The sequence below is a fragment of the Phoenix dactylifera genome, chromosome 14 (assembly GCF_009389715.1).
Source record: "Phoenix dactylifera cultivar Barhee BC4 chromosome 14, palm_55x_up_171113_PBpolish2nd_filt_p, whole genome shotgun sequence".
NCBI lineage: Eukaryota > Viridiplantae > Streptophyta > Magnoliopsida > Arecales > Arecaceae > Phoenix > Phoenix dactylifera.
In genome coordinates, this window is record NC_052405.1 from 8498578 (window position 1) to 8512988 (window position 14411).

Consider the following 14411-nt stretch of genomic DNA (forward strand, 5'->3'; position numbering starts at 1 on the left):
ATACACGCCCGCACAGATCCTCACATACTCCCCCCATTCAAGCCATGACGTCCTCGTCAGGCTAAGGGTTCAAATCTATTCAAATCTAATCACAAACACCATGATTGATTCGTGGTCAGCCCCAATGGATCCGTGCTGCAGTGTCCCCTAGTCGACATAGGTTATGGGCCGGGTCGATCTTGGGTACTTATACAGGATCAAGGAACCCAAATAATACCTTCCGGCTAGCCATTTTGGGTGAGGTCCTGGGTTGTTACACTTCTAATTCTTAGCATCACTATTCTTGGGTGCTTATCAAGGACCTTCCGACAATGGAGACAAGGATTGTTGGGCCAAATTCGCATGCAAGGCTAATTTCCTCTTTGTTGAGCATTCCAAGGCCATCATCGATGTTGGAGGGCCACATACCTCGTCCAACTATTGTTTTTTTTTTTTTTTTTTTTTTTTTTGGAGAATAAGATTGAGAAGCCTAAAGCACCAGTAGGTACCAGGCTTGAGTTTGAGAAGGAGACCCGAAGGTCGGGCTAAGCCAGGCTTGAGCCTACCTAATGTTAGTTATATATTGGGCTGAGCCTGGCCCAAGATGCTCATTGAACATGTCCACCTTCAATGGAGCTTTTGCTGCAGAAGTCTTAATTCCAAAGCTCCTTGTGAGGGACAAGCAATGAACTCACCAAGGGAGGCAAGCTTCCTAGTTCTCCTCCAACCAAAAGTCCTCACTTTTTTGAGCCAAAGCAAAGGCAACAACATTTTCTTTCACGAGCTTCTGAAAGTTTTTGTGAACGCCAGCCTCCTTAAGCAACCAAACACTTGCTCTATTGCCTTGATTGCCTTGATGAATGGTAGATATATGTACACCGGCTTTCTCCATTCTCTCCTCATCAGGAGGGGCATCCATAACCTGTTTCCTCACTATATCGAGCTTCACACAAGTTGTAGTACTAGAATTTCCAATTCTCTTGCAGATCAAGCATCTCAAACCATTCTCATACTGATTTATAATATGCAGGATCTCCACATTACATTTAAAGCAACAACCAAGTAGAAAACAAAGCCTTTCTTTTTCCGAAACAACTGAGAAATTTCTTTCCTTATAGAGTTATAGTTGTTCAATCTATCAATCTAGTTTGAGATATTCTCAATTACTCCTCTTAATGGAGAAATTTTTAGTTGGACCAAGTCCACCGCTGAGTTGGTGGACCGGTCCAACTACAAATCTACAGACCAATATGGAGAAAGAGGCACCCCAGCTCCTTTTTTTCCTCTTTTTTTTGTTTCTCTGTGTTTGGTCTTCTTCATTTGTGGTTGGATTGGTCCACCAACTCATCGTTGGATCTAGTCCAACCAATAATTTTATCTCCTAACTAGGTACTGATTCCTCTAGCTATTATCTAATTCTCAAATCCTTTGTTCATAGCTCCAATCAGACTCCATATAGATTTCTCTGTAGACAAACCAATTGTTTCCATGACATGCTAAATAATAATTAATAACCTAATATCTTGGTCATGGTATATATAGGTTGAGATTTTATTAGAATGGCTGAAAATCATCAGGTTCAAAATTTAATGAAATTTCTTTATTTTTTAGCAAAAAAATTTAATGAAATTTCAATTTACCTACATATGACTCCCACGCCGATCTCTAAGGTATGAAAAGATAAATACTGTATATGTGATGCACGTAAATATCCAATAGATAATATCCATCATTGCAAATTTCCATGCCCTGGCATGCAAAGGTTTCACATCATAATACTAGATTCCAAGATGTTAGATGCATGTACAAACAAACCAGGCGTAGAAATCCTAATTAGCCCAGTTTGAGTTACTAAAGAAAGATTGCCTTTAACATCAGGAGGCACAGTGACTCACGAAGACCAGCAGTTACAACTGAAATTCCTAACTACTAGTCTACCAGTGGCATGGACAAATCTTAGTTCAAATAAAACTTGCTGCTTTGACTTCGCCTGGCAGGCTGGTGAGTCCCTCTCAGATACATATGGTTATTGAACACTAAATGGCATCTAAACGCCGTTTCTGCAGAGTGAACATAATTAATATCTTTTTCAATAAAAAAAAAGAGTTTAATGGAATGGCCAAAGGAAGATAGACGATGTAATGGCGATGGCAGTGGCCATAACAGCCATTTTACTGATTTAGTGACTGCTATAACAATTCCAGAGGGAATTCATTACATTATGTCGAGCAATAATATGTACCTAAATAGTGATCATTACTTGTCAATTGCCTTAGAATAACATCAATTACATTAAATAAAATAATACTAGTTTATATTCAAATATATACTATTAGAAATAATTTTATTTAAATAGCAAATTTTTTTCTAATCTACCAATGAGGCTGCGGATTGGGTGGCCAATCATTCTGGAGGTGCCTTGTGGGTCGCAGAGAGATACCTAGAGCGTATCTTTTTGGATGCGCGCACGTACTAAAATTATATAAATTATTTGTTTTAGCAAAAAAATTTAATAATTTTTTATTCATTTATCAATTAAAAGTTGTTGTTTATCACTTGGTTGTTATTATCCATTATAATGATAAATAATGATCATAACAATTATAATGAACAGTTAGAAAGCCAATACCTCAAAGATTTCGAAACAAAGTTTGCGCACGAGTTCGATTTGCGTTTATCATCTGGGATAAAGGCATCCGCGGCTTCGACCAATAGTGTCCTGCCAAGTGTGCTCCATACGTAAATTTTCATATTAGAGAAAGTTACGCCGTTACAGGGTCCTTTTCCGATCTCGCGACGTTTCCTCTATTTTTTTTCCTTTTACGCCTCTGTTTCGGTTTTTGTTTGCCTCGCGATACGAACGCGAAGAAATAAGTGGAAGAAGCGAGGAAAAAAAAAAGAGAGAAAAAGGGAAAACCCTTCGTGAAAATTTGTCTCGGGCGCTTCTCGTCGATTCCTAGAGGTGAGCCTTCTCTCTCCCTCTATGTCCGCGTTTCCTTCTTTTTATTTCGATCAAAATCCGAACTTTGAGCGGTTCCGTGAAGCGTTTCGGGCGACAAAATCCGCATTAGCGAAAGAAACCCTACATTGTGATCCCCGGATAGATATGAGCTCCCGGGTATTACTTGTTCATGGAATTAGAAGATAGAAAAACCCTAGGTCGACGGAGATTTCTGTTAAAGATCGCTTTTTCTTTTTACCTCTTCTTTTTTTTCCCCCTTCTCTTTCTTCTTAAAGAATTGTATAATAATGAGAAATTAGGGTTCTTTTGGGTACATGCTGTTGTAATGTGCGTTGCAGGGCTCTGAGGTGCCAGTTCTCTTCTTCTCCACTTGTTTAGTCTTGGTGTGTATTTTCCTTAAGATATATTTAACGTTGTTGTAGTACATTCATGATTTGCTTGTTTTTTCAAGTTGAAAAGGTTTTGGACTTTTACTAGTTTTCTGGCAGGTTCAACCAGCGTGGCGATTTGTTTATTGTGATAGATGGACCACCAAGTTCTGCAAAGAATTGTTTATAGTTTTCCAATTACACCGTTTGAATTGTATTCAAATTCTGGTCTTATACTAGCCATCAGTCAGTTGTTTTGGTTGCTGAGGACACGGTATTGTATTGTTTATGATGATTTGTAACCTAAATTTTGACAAGATGGAAGGGTTGTAGAACAATTCTTGGAAAGGAAAGGGTGAAGAGACCGGAGATGACGGACATAGAGCTCTAGGAAGAGGGCTGCTAGGGTTTTTCTCTGAAAAACATTGTGGCTGGCCATGTAGTACGAAAAAAATAGAGGGGGAGGCTTGAGGGATAGGAAGCCTAAAATTTAGTAATTGGTTTTACATGATGGTTAGTGCATCCATGGACTGCCTTAAGTTTGGTGTCACTTTCCGAAAAACCTAATCTATGTTATAAAAATGTTCCCATGACATGAGTGCCCCATGATTCTCTCTAGGTATTTGGACAGCTCCATGAAGTACATCTTAACTCGCTTGGATGGATTTGGGAACTTGGTTGCTTCACATCACAATGAAAGTCTCAACTTCTCATTATTCAGCCGACCCTTAATATAAGAATATATAAATTCTATTGTTTCTGCAATATCTAGTTTTTGAGTTTTTGGAAAAATCAATTTGTTTTGAATTGAAGTGTCATAAATCTTGCTTCAATATGAGATCATCTCTGTCAAAGGTGATGCATAGAGAAGTGTTGTTTATTTAAGTTTGTTTCCCAGTTGAGGAGGAAGGAAAGAAAATATGTCTAAAGAAAGGCAAATAAGAATTTTCATCCAATTTATAATATTTTTTTAACTACTTTGTCGAATCATATTTGAAGACACTAAAAATTTAGTTTGAATATTTGAAGGGTCCAGTGTTCAAATCCTTGGCGTTGCTGAAAAAAATAAAGAGCATAAGACTAGGGCACTCCCTAGCCGATTCAACTCAATTGAATGGCAAATTGTTTTGAACATACAATTTAATAACTTGTTCGTGTGAAATTGTGTTGGATAAAAAAGAACCTTAGGCACTACTGGTGTATTTGGACTTCCCAAGGTGTCCCTAATGTTAAATAAAAAGAGTTCTAAAAAATTGCATTAAACTGTCAACAATTAAACACTTTGGTCATTGTTGTTTCGGATGTTGGGCCAATACACTTGGCTTTGTTAAACGTCATATGCTTTTGCATTACATTGCCCATGCTTCATATGGTGATTTTTGCTGTTTATAGAGACTATTTGCATGGTTTTATCTTCTCTTTGCATGATAGATGGTGTTAAACACTGGCCCTTTCTGTAACTCAGACTTCTGAATTCTGATATTCTTTGTTCTTGTCCTTTAGATCCTTTAATGTTTTTGTTTAGTGGCTCTTTCAGCCTGTGCAGCAATTATTGGCAGATATTCCACTTTTGTTTGATTTGCAGGAATGCATAGTGGTTATTGACTGGAAGGCTACTATCTTTGATTTCCAGGTTTCTTCACCGTCTAAAATTCACTTGCAAGCTGAAGGCCGTTATTCCTATTTTTCTCCAATGTCAAGAAGAATGTTGGTTGGAAAATTGGAGTATTAATCTGCTAGCATAAACTTTACCAGTACTTTCTTTTCTTAGAGTGTGGATCTCTCCAAAAGCTGTTCTGTGGCGTACTTATATTAGACTAACTTTGTCAAGTGGTACTGTTTAGCTTTCAATAGCAGCATATGATTTCAAGACAAATATAGAAGGAAAAGGGAGGGACAGTGCTCATCTTTTTTGGGGCAATACATACTAAAGCTAGCAGTACTAAATATTAGGATTTTGGCTTGGAGAATGCATTATCTGTCTCAAAGATAGTTCTGTCAGAATGATATGGAAGGGAGCTCTGTGTCTATCATTGCTTCTTCTTGTTCAGGCTGTGTCTTCAAGCCGACCAGGGAAAATGCTGATTATGAACTTGAGTGGAGAGGCGAACTTGTTTCGCAGCTGGCCAATTTTGAGTGCAGGTGCATTCGTGGTTATTGCACTTGTGCTGTCCTTTTACCTTATTTTTGAGCACCTTGCTATTTATAATCAGCCTGAGGTATATTCTTCCTATCTTTTCATTAAGCATCAAAAGTAGTTGCTTTTGCATGTGTTCCTGCATGCCTGTGCATGTGCAAGCATGCATATGTGTGCATGTAGTTTTCGATTTTGAAGTTGTCATATTGATAATTCTATGCCCTATCATGCCACCCTCTTGGGCTGATTCATTCTATATTTATTTCAGGAGCAGAAATTTTTGATTGGTCTCATTCTAATGGTTCCTGTATATGCAGTTGAGTCGGTAAGTAGATCGCTCTTCAGATCTTACCATGTCTATACTTGCTTATTTAATTTTATGGATTGTGCTCGACATTCATATCTCCTGTATGCCAGAAATACTAGGTAATATATGGTGCATTTGTTTTGACTAGGTTTATCATTAAGTGAATATGCTGACGGAACAACAAGATATTTGTTTTAGGGGATGTTGATATAGCTTTTTTTTTGTGTGTGTATTCCTTTTCCTTGTGCATATATTCTCTGCTGGTAGACAAATATTTTTGCTGTTAATATAGATCATAAAACTCTCTGCTTTGCTTAATTGCTATTTGTTAGGTATCTAAATACAAAAATAAACTTTTATCAATATTCCTTTTGTTAGAGGATTTTATGGTGATGGAATGCATAAAGGCCCTGTAGTCTGTCAAAATGTTTTGGAAAGAAGTTAGCTATTAGCATAAGAGAGAGCATTATGATGGTAGTATATATAGCAAGAATGATGACATGTATGAGGTAATTGAGGATCTATTGTTCCATATGTTTAGGCATGAGAATATGTCGATTTTGATGCTTAATAGGTCAAAAGTTTGGAATCTATTTGTGAGTGGAAATATGAGCTTGAAACATGCAGAACCAAAAGAGTGTCATGGAGAAGGAAAAATTTTATGCAATGGATGGTTTCTTTTTGTGTTCACCAAGTATTGTGGCATAGTACAACTGATCATGTAGCATGGATTTTTAAGGAATCTTTGTTATTCAGTCTTTAAGGAATGTGAATTAAGGTTGATGAAACTGGTATCTTGACCTCTAGCAGTCAAATACCTATGCATGGTACACATGCTAGTGCCTATCGTGTGCTTGTTCAGACCCCCCCCCTAAAGCACAGAGAAGTTTTTTTTTTTTGAGAGAGAGGGGGGGGGGGGGGGGGGGGTTGAAGTGTGGGGGAGGCACTATCCCGGCCTCCTACTGGTACTAGCAAACAAGGTGGAGCCATGGAAGCGGAGGTGGTCGAAGGTAATGGTGGGTCTGGCAAGCTTGTGGTGTGGGCACTGAGGGCGAGGCGATCGAGAACCACAATAGAGATGAGCTCAATGTGGCGATGCTGGGTCCGCGGTGATCGAGGATGATTGGTGGCTTTGGAAGGGATTGGAATCAGCAGAGACAAGACAAAAAAAGAAAGAGAAAGGCAAGGGGGTTGGATCATGATCAAGAGAGAAAGAGAGAAGAGAGTCAGGAACTTGGGATTTTATACAAGACAAGCAGTTTGGCCCAATGCATTGTATCAATAATGCCTAAAACCAAACAAAAATGATCAGTTCAGTTTGGTTTGGTCCGGTTTTGACCGGTTCGTCCCTCCATTTCCAGAGCATGAATCTTCCTGGTTTTTCGGGCCAGTTCGGTTAGTACACCTCAAACTGCCTTGTTCGGGATGATTTGGTAATCCTTGATGAAGATTGTCCCTATGGTTCTCATTGTTAGGAAGGGGACTATTTGTGATAATTGGGAACTTAGCTCCTTCAGGCTTTTCAGTGAATATCACAAGATCAGAAGGAAGTTGCTTGCAAAGTTATTCAGATTGGGCTTGGAAGAATATATTGTTGTTTGTATGTTCACTATGCAGAACAAGGATGACCTTGAGGTGTGCCACATTACACCATTTGTAGTTACAATAAGTGTTTTGGAGAGATTAAGTCACGTAACGCACTTTATCAATGCTTCTTCCTGTTTTTGCTTGCACTTTCTCATGGGTGAATAATTGAGTTTGGTTGTTGGAGTCAAGGATTAAAGTGGTAGCCCAGCCAGTCTGTTCCACCCAGCATCTATTGTGCCAATCCTGGATTTGCATGTTGTATTGCTGTGTGCTAATGTATTCATGCAAATGTAAGAACCTCTTCTTCACACATAGCCAATTATATCTATTCCACTTTTGAAATTTACAAAATTCTTGACATCACCACTTGTAACCATTCCAAAATAGCCTTTTTTCTCATATTAATATTTTTTTCTTATCTAATTTAGGAAACTGATTCTTGCCTAGAAAATTCTTACTTTTCCAATTTTACACCTGACCTATTTTATAAGCCTCACACTATTTTCTGTTGTGACAGCAAATGAATCATTATGTATTCGCCTCAGTAAAAATTTGAAAATCAGGCATTCAGCATCTGTCTCACATGGAACACTAAAAGGATTATGCTTCAGATTAATATAGGATAACTCATTAGCTTTATGATGTATTTCTGTATTGTATATACCTTGCTCGAGGTGTAATGTGGGGCAAGTCTCTGATAAATTTTTACATGCATTTGCAAATATGCACTTTAATTTTTCTTTCATTCTTGGGGATTTTGATGTATTATTTTCAAGTGGTGTACCTAGAAAATGGATATTTTTGGCTTTATTTAAACTTCAAACAACCTTCTCTTTTTCACCAATAATCTGGTGAATGTCATGTACTTTGTGTAGGTGCAACCTGTTATATTGACATGTACTGTTCCTTTGACAGTTCTTATCATTGTTGAATTCAGAAGTTGCATTCATCTGCGAAATAATGCGGGACTGTTATGAGGCATTTGCTATGTTCTGCTTTGAGAGATATCTGATAGCATGTTTAGGTATGTTTCTACTGACATTTGTTGGCTGCCTTTTTATTCTAATAATTTTTTTACTAGCATTTTTTATAACATACTATGAAACATATTTTCATTTGGAGAGCATGTATGCATCGAAATATCAATACAGTAGGTAGAGAAACATCATAGAAGAATGAGGGGTAAATCTACTTTTTTTGTTTTTTTAGGTTCTTTTTTCCCTCCGCCTTTTGCATTGCACTAGGATGGTCATGTACTAAGATTCTTTCGTTTGTTTTGTAATAGACAAATAGTATATCAGTTATTTTTATTCTGGCACAATCCTGTCCATATGTTCATCATCCATGCATATTCCATCAAGCATATATTTTATTGGCCAAATGATTCTCCAAAATATTCTTGGTAAGTGATTAAATCGAGAATTGTTCAATTATCCACAATTTATTTACAAATCATAAGACGTATTAATGAAGTATCCATAACTCATCTAAGAAACCTTTGCTATTGGAAGTGGATTATGATATATATAATTTCTAATGTTGCCTTTATTATTGTTTATTGCTCTTTTTCATTCCGTGCTTGCTTATATGTGAATAATTATGTAAACATTTCAATACTCTTACATTCTCTATGTTTGTTATCCCCCCCCCCCCCAAATTTTTAGTTATCTGGGTTCTTTCCAAACTTTTGTGAAGTTTTCTGTATTTTATCTGATTTTTGAACCTTTAAGTCTTGTTGAATTGATCTTGAATGCTTAAATTGTGATTATGCTTTTGAGAGCTGGGAATGTTCATTTGAGCTAGCATACAATGAAAACAATCGCGGAAGTCAAATTTAAATAAAGTCTGGCATCTCAGCTCACCCAGCAGACAATTGATTGTCAGTATTCACTTTGGTCAGTAAATAGCTGTGCAGTGAAGCGATTCTTTCTGTCATGCCAGGAATTAATGCCATCTATCTTTTTCAAAAAAATGACTAATTTCTCATATTAAATAGTTCATTAGTTTTTTGATGTTCTCTTTGCCCATCTAGATTATGTCAGATACATAAGGGAGCATTTATTTACTAGGCCTTTGCTCACTCCAATATAGAAAGAACAATTATGATTGTTATGTTGTTTGACTCAAAATTTGTTTGATTCAAGGTGGTGAAGAAAGAACAATTAGACTTATGGAGACTCAATCTCAAATCAGTTCTAGCACAGCGCTTTTGGAACTTGAACATCTTGATGGAGTTGTAAAACATCCATTTCCATTGAATTGCTTCTTGAAGCACTGGTATCTTGGTTCTGACTTCTATTATGCTGTAAAGATTGGAATCGTCCAATATGTATGTATCCTTCTATTGCATGGTATTTTAATTTCTTTGCTTCTTCATTTGGCTTGGCCATAGTGGTCATACTTCCCATTTTTCAGATGATACTGAAGACAATTTGTGCTTTATTAGCAATCCTTTTAGAACTTTTTGGGGTATATGGAGAAGGGAAGTTTGAATGGAATTATGGGTAAGATTATCCTCAATCCTTTTTCTTTTTGTTATTTTTTCTTGATACTTATGTTAGAACACAGATGATATCTTCTAATACATTCTTTGTCTGAAGGAATATTTTTTAGCCGTGTTTAGCAAAAATATCTCCTTAGCTGTATTTATCTGGATTTTCTTCTTGAAATTTAATGGAATCTAAATATGTAAGTGATTGTATAATGAATTTGTTTGCTGTCTCAGGTATCCATATCTAGCAGTTGTTCTGAATTTTAGTCAGACATGGGCTCTGTACTGCCTTATACAGTTCTATTCTGTGACTAAAGAGAAGCTGGAGCCTATTAAGCCGCTGGCTAAATTCCTTGTGTTTAAGTCCATTGTATTTTTAACTTGGTGGCAAGGTGTTGCGGTTAACTTTCTTTTCTCTACCGGAGCCTTTAAAGGCCATTTGGCCCAAGAGCTGAAGACCCGAATCCAAGACTATATAATATGCATTGAGGTATGATATTTTATTTTTTGCATTTAATGTTTTTTATCTGTCATTTGTAGTTGTGCACATTTTGTTGATCCATCCACTCAGATCTGATTTAGAGGATCACCTGTTTTTTAAATCGATCATTATCTGGGGTATTGGTTGATGCATTGCATTATAAATTAGATACAAAGCATTTGTCCTTTGTAATATGAATTTTATTTGTTTCCGTGAAAATAAACTTTATGAAATCTGAAATTTACATATGAATTGAGATCATAATCATGGCGGTTAAGTCCAAAAGTTGGCTAGCAAAACTATATGTTGCATCTTTAGGCATCTACACAACCAAGAAAGGGCAAATGGTATATTGAATTTTTGTGTTATTGTTCATTTGGTTATGTACACATGCATGCATGTGCGGCATCCAAATCATACACTGATCCTCTGAAAATTAATATTAAATTTGCTGCCTAATTTTCAACAATGGAGTAATTATATATAAGTTTTACTTTAACTATACTCAAAATTGGCCAAAACAGCCTTGTTTTTGGTATGACAATACTTTATAATGTCTGGAAAATAAAAAGCACTGAGTGCATTAAAAAACAAAAAAGCTTGTGTGTGCACCTGAATAATTGAACACGTCCATGTCTCTATTAGTTGATGAGACTGGTGGCTATGAAGCTTATACTTGCAAATGTGCTTTCTCTTTGTGCACTACCTTTAATGACAAATTATTGTGTCTAAGGATGTCAATGGGTTGGGTTCAAGGTGGGTTCTGGCAGTATCCTGATCCACCCAAAATAATGTGCCCAACCCAAACCCAAACCCAAATGCAATTTATACAATCAGGTTTCAGGTAGTTATCAGGTAGTTTTTGTGCTAATTTGGGTCCTATCTTGGTCTTGAGGTGGAGTGGAACAGCAAGGCTAGGGGTAGACTGGTGATGGGATGAGGTGAAGAGAGTCGGCACTTACTCTTTTCATCTGTCATATCGATGTTCACCAGCATCACTATCATTGCTGTTGTTATGAGAGGAAGGGAATAAAAACCTTAAAACCCTCTTGATAGGGAAAAGGAAGTGGGAATTGTTTCTCGATTGACAAAAGCAAATGGTGAAAAAATATTAAACAGACCATATATGAAGACACATACACCACATGAATACATGATTGGACTGGGTTTCAGATATGGCCCATGGGTTGGGTAAGAGCTGACCAAATAAGACTTTGGGTATAGTATTAGGCCGTGTCTCAGTCCCAGTGTGGCTGATCATCCGAAAAGACGAACCCCAACCCAATCCAATAGCTTATCAGGTTTGTATTTTGGACCTAAACCCTGTATTCTGGGTTCATTTTGGGACAAGTTAATATGCTATCAGCCCCCATTTAGCTCCTAGTTGTGTCAAGGGCATTCTTACTAGTTATCTCATTTGATAGCAGAATTTCTCCAGATGATCCTTTGACTATGTGGCATAATATAGCATTCCATTCCTTTTCACAATTGTATATTCATACATGGCATTCCTATGAAGTTATCAGTGGTAGTTTTTTCTTTCATACGTGTGATTCCAAATTGTTATTTGACTTGCAGTCTCTGAATTATTAGTACTTATCAATTTGGTAAGATGGGCATCTGGTACCTATAAGATGTGTCTTAAACTGGACTGTTTCTCAAAAGCCTCTGTACTTATTATTCTTTTGTTTCCCTAATTTTTTTGATTGAGCCTTTCTCCTCCTTTAATAATACTTGCTGTCAGTAAACTATATATGCATAGGTGCTTTGAATGACATGTAAATGTTACCGTTACATATACTATGGAGAAATATTCTTTTGTTGATTCATGCTCTATAACCTCTTCAGATTTACTCGCTATTCAGTATTTTCCATCAACCGATTTACTTTTGGAACTCAGCAAAAAACATCACAACTTTTTATCATCATGTCTTTGTTTACTGGAATACTTGCTATGCTCATATTTCTGAAAGGGATTGCTTTAGTAAACCTGAAGAAGCTTGATTTAGTTTCTCCCCCCCTTTCTTAACAATGCAAAACAAATTTCTCTGCATGATCAGACTTTTGTCTTTATAAATTTGTGTTATGGAACCATTGACTAGTGTCTGATCCCAAATAGACATGAAGCCCATGCAATGTATGGTTATATGCATCAGTTACCTTCCTGGTGATTAATCTGGTAGGATCCCTGATCTTGGAATTCTTGCATAACAGATGGGGATCGCTGCAGTGGTGCACTTACATGTATTTCCGGCTAAACCTTATCAACGTGGAGAAAGATGTTTTCGTAATGTTTCTGTGATGGCTGATTATGCATCACTGGGATCACCTCCAGATCCTGAAGAGGTTAGAGAAAGTGGAAGGTTAACAAGGATGCGAATTGGCCGTCCTGATGACAGAGAAAAGCGGTTGACTTTTCCACAAAGTGTCCGTGATGTGGTTTTGGGAAGCGGTGAAATTGTGTGTCCCACTTATATGATAACTAGATTCTTATTTCATTTTTTTTTACCCAGGTGGTTTATTTCTGTATTATGTATTTGCTCAGGTGGTTGATGATGTGAAGTTTACGGTTTCGCATGTGGTGGAACCAGTGGAGCGTGGTCTTGCAAAGATAAATGAAACATTCCATCAGATATCAGAAAATGTGAAGCAGTATGAAGAGCGAAAAAGAAAAGCCAAGGACGATAGCTATCTTATCCCTATGTCTTCGTGGACGAATGAATTTTCTGATCTGCCTCATTATATTCCAGGAGGAAGCATCAGCGATAGCGGATTAGCAAGGAAAAGACATGCAGCTTCACGGGCCAGGAAATCAGATGCTTCTTATGAACGTGGGTCATTCGAGTTTGGCGGTACCAGATGGTCTTAAATTGGCCCTTTCGTGATTGCTACTAGTTAGGCTGACTTCAGGACTACCACCCACTAAGTCACCATCTTTTCGCTATCAGAGCATCAGGTGGCCAATTTGCAAGTATCTCTTCTCATTGCTTTCTCATCGGCTGGAGAATTGACAATTGGCACTTGTGAATTTCTGTGTAGAGACAATCACGATGGTATTTCTTAAATACCAGATTTATTTGTCGGTTTTCTAGAAAAGGCAGTGCGTGCATAGCTTTTACACAGTTGTGGCAGGTAGACTCCACATCATTGCACTAACTTCAATTTAAAATAATGATGTTCGGCACAGCAGAAATTTAGAATCCAGAATATAATACTCGACAGCTAATATGATTTCTTTTTTGTATATAGAAGCAGATATTTTTTATGGTGAACCCTGTTTCTCATGTTTCTCTACAACATGGTACAATGTTTCATTATGATTTGGAATTTGAACTTTGAAGCTGGGTTCATCTCATCTAATTTTTAAATAAAGCATTATCCTATATCGTAATCTTTTTTTTTGTTGTGTTTTAGTATTTTGTTCTACTGTATTTATTATCAAAACTGCCATATTTTTTTATTCGCTGGCAGTGCCATCTCAGCAAGTAATTTTCGCATGATCCAATTTGCTTGGAGGAACCATTTGACTGTCATGTCCAAAGATATAAACATAAAAATATGCTGAGAGTTAGGTCTAGCATTGCATTCTGCAATCTGTATGAGTGATACATCTGAAACTATTCAGGTTTTATGACTTGAAAATTATACAGCACCAAAATCCTTTATTTTTTAGGAGGAAAACGGAGTAAATTTACTGGACTTCTTAACTCATCATATAACAACTTAAGCCTAAATTATGGCATTACTTTTATGTAAACAGGCTCTCGGTCATGGACATTATTATACTGCACAAATGAACATTACTGTTCCTCTCAAGCCGCGGCACGTGCTGTGCATGTACAACCAGCCTCGCACGTGCAAGTCAGACTGCTGAGTCCATGAAAATTTGTATGAGATGTCTATTATTGGCTGACATAGGGTTGTAAGAACTTAATGAAAATCTCTATGTTATTAACTTGGATGCTTCGAAAAACAAAAGTTAGGCATACATATATTTTCTTCTCCGCTAAAAATTCCACTTTTCATCTCTTGTTTGGGTTGTCGCTAATTTTATAGGACTTGGCTTAATATGTATGACACGAGATATATGTATAGAAAA

At 37.0% G+C, this 14411-nt stretch overlaps 1 protein-coding gene across 2 annotated transcripts; it reads left to right on the forward strand.

The window, feature by feature from the left end:
- The first annotated feature begins 2771 nt into the window (after nt 1–2771).
- On the forward strand, nt 2772–13680 carry LOC103704844 (protein LAZ1 homolog 1). Of its 2 annotated transcripts, none has more exons than XM_008788319.3 (9): nt 2772–2941; nt 4943–5528; nt 5715–5771; nt 8256–8364; nt 9485–9669; nt 9756–9844; nt 10066–10321; nt 12527–12772; nt 12858–13680. In XM_008788319.3, exons 2-9 carry the CDS (start codon nt 5313–5315, stop codon nt 13179–13181), a joined length of 1482 nt encoding a protein of 493 aa, XP_008786541.2. In that variant the 5' UTR covers nt 2772–2941; nt 4943–5312; the 3' UTR covers nt 13182–13680. The 2 variants fall into 2 exon arrangements, with proteins under 2 accessions (XP_008786541.2, XP_026659553.2); XM_026803752.2 differs by having other exon boundaries at nt 2789–2941; nt 4895–5528.
- The last annotated feature ends 731 nt before the right edge of the window (nt 13681–14411 follow it).